Source organism: Pyxicephalus adspersus, unplaced genomic scaffold, assembly GCF_032062135.1.
Source record: "Pyxicephalus adspersus unplaced genomic scaffold, UCB_Pads_2.0 Sca800, whole genome shotgun sequence".
Classification (NCBI taxonomy): domain Eukaryota; kingdom Metazoa; phylum Chordata; class Amphibia; order Anura; family Pyxicephalidae; genus Pyxicephalus; species Pyxicephalus adspersus.
In genome coordinates this window covers 1-9,027 of record NW_027317807.1, presented here as the reverse complement: position 1 = coordinate 9,027, position 9,027 = coordinate 1, and the positions used below count along the sequence as shown (strand labels likewise).

General features: G+C 34.8%; 1 protein-coding gene across 1 annotated transcript; it reads left to right on the top strand.

Moving 5' to 3' along the window:
- The first annotated feature begins 3,121 nt into the window (after positions 1 to 3,121).
- On the top strand, positions 3,122 to 8,057 carry LOC140321123 (ATP-binding cassette sub-family C member 5-like). The gene is made up of 3 exons (XM_072397991.1): positions 3,122 to 3,811; positions 6,108 to 6,221; positions 6,603 to 8,057. The coding sequence occupies exons 1-3, from the start codon at positions 3,680 to 3,682 to the stop codon at positions 6,783 to 6,785; spliced, it is 429 nt and encodes a 142-aa protein (XP_072254092.1). The 5' UTR covers positions 3,122 to 3,679; the 3' UTR covers positions 6,786 to 8,057.
- The last annotated feature ends 970 nt before the right edge of the window (positions 8,058 to 9,027 follow it).

Genomic DNA, 9,027 nt, shown 5'->3' with positions numbered 1-9,027 from the left:
TGTGTGTGTGTGTGTGTGTGTGTGTATAAGTGTTAAAAGGTTAAATGACTCCCCTTACCCAAGGCTTCTATTTCCCTTTCCTCACTATTCTAAGCTATTAAACTTTGAGAAAGGGGGGTATGCAAAGAACTGTACTAAAATTAGTTATCCTTTTATTTGCATTTTAAGAGTTTCCTAGTGGGTGGGCTATTGCCATATTGTACAGTGTACTTGCATATATTATGGCACACTTAACTTCTAGAAAACACATGAATGAGATTCCAGTCATTGCTGTGTTGCCACTGCTGACATCTTGTACATTTGGCAGCCAATGATATTGTAATTGATTCACAGGAGTTATATTATTTCCGGGACCCAACTGCATTACAGATGCCAGGAAAAAAAGGAGTGTATACTGCAAATGCAACACAGAAGCAGTTTATTTTTATTTTGTATTTAGGTCTGCTGGCATTGGAATCTATTACTAACATATTCACTGATTTTCAGAGGTTATGAACGTGTAGTAGGTCTTATTGTAATGATTTAGGTTTGACATAATTTTTTTTTTACTTAAGTCTTTTACATCAGATTATGTTACCAATGACTGTAGATGTATATTAGAATATATAACTAGTCATATAATACAAACAAAGATGATAAAATATGTAATTAATAGTTTACTGTATACATATTGTTCTTTAATTGTAGAGTTCATTGAAAGCTTCAACAAAATTACATGATCTTTTGTTTCAAAAAGTCCTCAGTAGCCCTGTGAGGCTGTTTGATACAACTCCACTTGGTCGCATCCTAAACCGTTTTACCAAGGATGTGGATGAAGGTAAGAAATAATAATTATTGTACAAGCCTGTTTGTTTTGTAGTGTTTTACTAGCAATGACAGCTCCCAAAGCTCTATCCTAATGGGTTCGCTTAAAGCAAATTTACTTTTATTTTACTATTAACATTTTTTGAAATTTACAGAAAAGATTTATATAAGTAGTAAAGTGTTCAATAAGAAATTTTTCAATAGGAATGGTATTTCATTGAAAATAACAATCTTGTGTTGGCTGCTAAAACTAAATTAAATTTTGATATATTTTTTCTGTAAGGACAAGATATACCTATTGATCTTGTCAGAAATTTTGAGCTTTGCTGTGAGACGTCCTGTGCTAACTTGAGGAGCCCTAACAGTTCCTATCTTTCACTACAATTAGCATCTTGTTTATGTAGATTATATAAACAGACAACTATCAGTACTAACACCAAGATTTCCAATTTAAGTCCATAAAAAGAGATCTAGTGTCATTTCAGATGTGGAAAGTGGAGTGCATGTCCAGCAAATCAATAAGTATTTTTTTAGATAAAAAAATGGAGGAAATGGGCATGTAAAGCAGAGACAAAAGTAGAATTTGATAGGTTTTTTATGTAAAACCTGGTAAATTGTCTCTATTATCATTTTGTTTTTTTTACACTAGCAATAATGAGTCCACTTTTTTTGCTTCTGATAGAAGTATGTATTATAATATAATATGTTATACTGGTTGCTGTATTCCTCTGCAGTGTTTAATATTTGAAACATTCAATTAATTTATAAGAAATTACTGTTATGATTATTATCCTCATAATTACAGGTTACTATTATTATTGTTATCTGCTTTTTGTTTAAACGCAACATTCAGGAAAATGTTATTGTTACATCAACATAACATATCACACTTTATGATCATTGCCCTTAGTAAACATTTAATAGGAAGCATTGCAATTCTACTGGGTGTTCCCTGTCAATGTTTAAACTGGGCTAGAACAGTACAAATTCCACCACTATACTACTGAGAAGTGTATAATACATTAAACCTTGGTAAAGTTTATGTAACTGTGATGTCATTAGTTTTCCAGATAATATAATTCACAAATGAAAAAACTTTTAGAAACTCCTCCACATGATACAATTCACTTACTTTTTGTTTAAAGTTTTCAGTATGTACACCTTTTCTCATCAAATATATATATGTCTGATAAACATACTTCAACTTATAGAATGATTAATACAGATGACCTATGAATAAAATAAATCATTATTTATTAGTTACATTTGTAAAGATCTCGTACAAAAGCGAAAGAAAAGTATTGGTTTCCAAGTTGATTTGAGGCCCAACAGAATTACCGAATTACTGAATTCTGATTGGTTGTTCTGGGTATCACCTATATACATGATTTTTCCAGCTGATCTAAAATTCATATAAATGGTACCCTAAAAAGTTAAAAAAATAAACATTTCCTCTACTTAAAACATATAATAACATATTGAATCTAATAAGACTAAGTTTTACTTATTTATAAAGCTAATCTAGCCTGTTTCCTCAAAAATGAAAATATTTATATTTTTGGGTTTTCTTTACCAGTCTATCTGTTTTCACTGTTGCTTACCACTTACTGTACATTACAGTTCTGTATGAAGTACTGGTATAAACTATATAAATTGCACATATGATTATTTGTAGTGGGATGATATAGCAATTTTGAATCAAACTTAGTAAATATACTGTAGAGTTGTGGCTAAAAAAAGGAGCATTGCGTATATAAAAATGTTTTGGGAAACATTTGTGGTTAATAATCACTCTAAGTCACTCTTTTCTAAGTGTCGATGGACGTAAGTGTACTCTCTATGATATTCTGCATGCTGTAGCTAAAATTAGTGCCCGGTTAAAGGTCTTATCTATTTTAAGTAAGTTGACATTTATTTTTGTGTACGTTTCATTTAGATCTGCAAGTAAAGTAGTCTTAAAAAGGGGCATCAAAATTAAAGAGAAAAGGATATTTTGAAGCAAAATCATTCTTTTTTTGTTTAGCAGTTAGCAGTAGAAAGCAACATGTGCACAATGGAATATTGTAAAGTTCTGAAATTAGGTTCAAACAGACTTTGCTATTTATGCTGAACTGTGGATAGCAACAACTTGTCTTAGCTGGTTAATTGGTTCAGGTTTAGCTGTGACCACTATGTAGAACCATGTTTCTCAAACTGAGACCAGAGGTTGCTAGAGGTCCTCTAAGCCATGAGCCATTTGGACCTCTAAGTCAGTTTAACTGACATCAATGATGGCTTTTTGGCTATCTGTAATGGTGACCTTTCCATTGGCCAGCAATGCAAGAGGCATTCTTCCTACTGGCCACCACCTTAATGTACTATGAGCTGTGGATATGGTAAATTGTACAGACCTCCTGTAATGATATGACTTATTCTGGCTTCACTGAACACTGTGAGCTCTTTGTAATGTGCATCAGAAGTGGCAGTAAGACAGACAGAGCCACCTAATTTTCTGTCTGATTGAATCCAGTATCACCTGCTTCCTTTCCTCTCCAACCTTCCTGTTTTTAGCTCACTCATTACTAGAAGATCTTGCTCCCAGAAATTTATGTATGACACCCTCTATGTATCACGAGCCATGATCTGCCTGTATTGCAAAAATAACTTGTTAAAATGTTTTAATGAAAATAGAAATATAAAAATGTAACTTAATTTAGCAAAATATAAGCAGAAGTTTTTATTGTTAACTTTAACATCCTCTTCTAGTAACATTCACTTGACGTTTTCTCAATTATTTTCCCAGAATCTGGAGTCCGAAGAAACTGACCATGTACCAAAGAAGTCACCACCCAAAGATTGGCCTGAAGAAGGAGCAATAACATTTGAGAATGTAGAAATGCGTTATCGTGACAAACTACCATTAGTGTTAAAGAATATATCCTTCAGTATTAAACCACAGGAGAAGATTGGAATAGTGGGGAGAACTGGATCAGGTTTGTCCATACAAGTTCCATTTTCTTTTATAGCTGTGATGTAATTCTTTAAATGTCTAGTATTAAATATTATTTAATTACCAAACGTTAGTGTTAAACTTTTGCTAACAGTCCCCCTATCAGTGGATATGGTGGGTCTCTGTTTGCTGAACTGCTCGGACGACTTGATGAGTAGCTAATAGGGAAGATGAGTTACGATCTAGGTAAAAACATGGCTATACAGACTTTACTTATCTTTGTATAGACATCTACTTTTTGATAAGAAATACTGTAATGATGCATTTTCTCAGGGCCAGCTGTTTATTAAATGCAACTACATTTGTGACGCTTTATTGAAAGGCCATGGAATTATTGTGATTTGCTGTGTCGGAAAATGGGTATTACTTCGATGACATCAGTTGCTTACTCCCCTTTCCAGCTTTAGAACTTGCAGGTTAATTGCTGCGTTGTTTATTGTTTAGTTTACAAAAACATTTTATATAGAGCAAGCCGAGGATTTCAAAATCTACATTTATACCAAAAAGTACCTTGCTTTTAACTTTAAAAATCTTCTTATCTCTGCAATGTCTACAGACTGAGCCAGGTTTATTAAAATACTGTGAAATGATTGTGCAGAATTTGTTTGATCGCCATGTATGCAGTACCAGCGGTAAAGACAGAATGGGAGCACAGAGCCTCCTGGAATACTCACATCAGGCCCTGCACTCCCATTCTGTCTTTCCCACTGCAGCAATAGGATAGAAGGGGAGGGGATTCACCCTTTTTTGAAGAAGAAGATAGGTGAACCTAGGTGATCCATCAAACCTCGAATGGATTTCTTTGATTTGTTGGCAAATGTTTTCAATCCTGGACCAGATGAATTAAAGGTTTGCTGGATCAATCCAGTTCACCCATGATAATCTATATTATCCAGTTTTAGAGAGCTTTGATAAATGAGGCCCATTGTGTCCTTCCTGTGCACTAAACTGAATTCTCAAACTTGACAAAGTTTGTATATATAAATAACTTGTGTTTAAAGTTCTTTGAAACACCAAACATGGCGATTATTGAAACTCAACCTGGATAAAACAGAACTCATCATCATCCCCCCTTCAAATTCCAAATCTCCCCCTGACATTTATCTAACTGTTAACATCACTGTTATTCGGCCCTCCCCTCAGGCATGTTGCCTTGGTGTCACCTTTGACTCGGCCCTCTCATTTACCCCTCATAATCAGAACATTTTCAGGTCCTGTCACTTTCACCTACGCAACAACTCCAAAATCCGCCCCTACCTGTTCTCTGAGACCACCAAACTCCTTGTACATGCTCTTATCATCTCTCTTCTGGACTACTGTAACCTCCTCCTCTCTGGTATTCCACTAACCCGACTCTCTCCTGTACCATCTATTATGAATGCTGCAGCCAGACCCATCCATCCTTCCCACCGCTCCTCCTCTGCTGCCTTAACTTTGAAGATCTCTACACTGGCTTCCATTTCACCTTAGAGTCCAATGCAAGCTCCTGTGCTTTGCCTTTAAATCCCTCCACAGTTATTTTTCCACTTACATTTCTGACCTGGTAAAAAAGTACTCCCGCAGCCGCTCCCTCCGCTCCTCCAATGATCTACTAATGACTTCCTCACTCATAACCTCATCACACACACGGATATAAGACTTTTATAGAGCTGCCCCAACTCTCTGGAATGGTTTTCCCCGTTCTATTCGGCTTGTTTCTACTTTCTGCTCATTTAAAAGAGCACTCAAAACCCATTTTTTCAAACTTGCCTACCCGTATTCCTGTTTTTTGAAACCGTCACTACTTACCACACTACATATCTCCCCTCCTATTGTGTGTAAATTCCTCCACCTACTAGATTGTAAGCTCTTCGGGGCAGGGTCCTCTCCTCCTGTATCACTGTCTGTATTCGTCTGTCATTTGCATCCCCTATTTAATGTACAGTGCTGCATAATATGTTGGCACTATATAAATCCTGTTTATTATTATTAATAAAAATAATAATATATAATTCATAAATGAGCAATGCAATCTGTTACCCTTACATAGTAAATATATTTTGTAATATGAGTAACACTTAATAATGAAGCTGTGAATACTGTCCTTTATTATTAATAATTGTAGGTTTATGTTACAATTACCAGTAAAAAAAATGTCAAACAAGAATGTAAAGCAGTTTATCAGTATGGATTTATCATTTATAATGTGCATGAAAACAGCTCCCCCTAGTGGTAGATTTTAGATTAACCATCAAGTAAAATTGACATTTCTTACAGAAGTTTAATATAGTTTTGTAGGTCTTTGGCAAATTCATTATTTGAATATATTTTATAGGTAGCACAACTACAGGGACAGCTGCATTTCCATGTAGCAGAAAATGGCAGTAACTTCTCAGTTGGTGAGCGACAGCTACTGTGTATGGCCCGGGCATTACTAAGGAACAGTAAGGTAGGTGGAGAGTTTTACAATGTATTGCCTATATTATTATATTTATGAATGGGCAGCAAATATTACAGTCTTGTCTGGGTCCTGCAGGAAGAATGGACACAATCCTCTATTATTACTCATTAGCAAAGTGCAAATAATAATGTCTAATAATGTCTTTTATGAATTCAGATCAAGCAAACCAGTAAAATAGATCACTATACATTAAATGCTAATAATTATTTTACTATGCTTATTTTTATTACATAGACCATCACAAGTCTATTGTGTAATAAGATAATTTTATAGGACAACATGCAGCTTTTTTTGGAAATCCAGTGTCCAGGTTGTAATGTTGTTATGTTAATAATTTTTACCTTATATGCTTTTGTTTTAATCTTTTAGATATTACTGCTAGATGAAGCTACGGCAGCAATTGATAATGAAACAGATGTTCTGATTCAAAAAACAATCAATGATGCATTTTGTAAATGCACTGTGCTTATTATAGCACATCGTCTTAATACTGTGTTCCATTGTGACAGGATCATGGTGATGGACAATGGAGAAGTAAGTAAAGAGAATTGATTTAAAAAAGTCCATGTACAATTGACATAACTACTTATGTCACATACACTATGAACATTTTCACTAATGTTAAAATACAGGTAGTCCCCAGGATACATACGAGATGGGGACTGTAAGTTAATGTTCTTAAGTTGAATTTGTATGAAAGTAGGAACATGTACATTATTTTAGTAAATGCAATTAGGACAGATGTTTGTCTCAACATGTTATTAGGCAGCGTGGTGTCAGTTACTGTATAAAAACCTCACTGTGAGCTAATCACAAACAATGCAAAAAAAACTTTATGGAGCCTAGACATTCATTAACTTCTGGAGCAAGCTGTGCTTTGATATGCAAAAAGAAACAACTGTTTGTCTTGGTCTTAAAGAGTTACAAGGGTACTGTTATCTGGTCTGTACAATGTTTATGTTTGCAATTAGTGTAAAGTACATTGTTGTTCATTGTTCCTGTATTCTGCCAATAAAGATATATTAAAAAAAAGAGTTACAAGACCTTGCAGAAGAGCTCAGTCTCAGCTGAGTTTAGCAAAAGATTTCTTCTGCATGTCATGCAATCCGCCCCTTTCCCCCCATCAAGCTTCTGTCCTGCACATGAACGAGCAGGGAAGCCCCGTTGGTATCTAGGAGTTGCCCCTATGTCGAATGTCCTTAAATCAGGCGCTACCTGAAAAAAAGTCATAAGAATTTAGTAAAAAAGGTTTTTACAGGTTAGGACTATTGGGAATATTGCCTTGAGAAACATTTTTGCTAAAACATGGAAACTTAAAAGTTCACATTAAATAGAATTAGCTGCCACTTAATACTTGCATAGCAGTTTTGAGAAATTGTTACTCAATAACACAAAACTTCACCTATAGACAAAAACATACCTACACTGTCATATGAATAAACATAGTTATGTTACCCTTTCCATGTATTGTGCTGAATAAATAAGATATAAAGGAAAACCATAATAATTTTAGGGCAGTTCCATAATATATACACATACATATACTTTTACTTTTTTATTTGAATTACCTGTTTAATGCAATGCTAGCAGAAACACCCTATATAGGGTAAACTCATGACACGCAATGGAGTTGTCATAAAAAGCACTACAGAAGCTACTTGCCTTTAGACATCCACTGCTTTAAATAAAGGTTCATTTATACAGTTTAGATAAAAATAATTTTTATCAGCATGGGATTATTTATTCTCCGTTTTCTATAGGCTGATGTGTTTATGCAGGGACTATATTTATATCTGGGAATCTAGAGATTTGTTCTCCACATGTGAACGGACTACCTGTACCTAGGCAATGCAAGTGCAGAATAAAAGTAAATGGTCATGTCAGAATCATTAGTAGATCGGATAATGTAGAGATATATCACATTCTATGAGCCTGTGATGTGAACTTTGAGCTTTACCGTTTATGCTACTGATTTCTGAGATGTTCTATTGGTGTTGTGTTAATACGCCTCACTATATAGGAAAACCTGGAAGGTAGGAGGAGGTGCTGGCATGATCAGATTTTATATGGAAAGTATGTGTGTATATATATATATATATATATATATATATATATAATATTTTAAGCTGCCTATAAGTCTGGATCTAGCAATCACCTTGACAGTTGGTTTTCAATGAAATGTCTTGCTTTAAACATTGGCTCATGGAGGGTTTTGTTTTGTAGGTACAAAAGATGAAGCAAAGAAAACTCACTATAGACACAAATTACGAAGCTACATGGACAGAGCTGAGCAAATTAAGCATCATGTGCTGAAAGAGAAAGAAGGTTAAATATCATCCTTTCATACAACTGACATAATTCTGCTTGGAAAGGTTTTGGATTATAAGTGGGTCTCTAGGTTCATTGTATTGATTCCTTTTCAGGCTCCTCAGGTTAAACATACGTGCCTATTCAGAATATTCAATCTAATGTACACCTAGCTGTGCATGGATATCTGGGTGCCAGAAATGAATGAACTCTCATACATGTGTTCAGGAGTTAACATCATTCCGGTCTGGCTAATCAAAATGGGTCTTTGGGCACATGTTGTTCACTTCTTCCAATTGGAACACTCTGAGATGGATAGATTTCCTTGTATTTTCAGCAGTAAAGATAAACCTCCACTGAGACATGGACAGTAAAAAATAAGTTGCCTTAATGGGAACAGCACAGATTTATTTGAATGTCATCATACTTTTGCTGACCCTAGGACACCTTCCTCACAAAAATCCCAAACCATAAAGCACATCTAAAC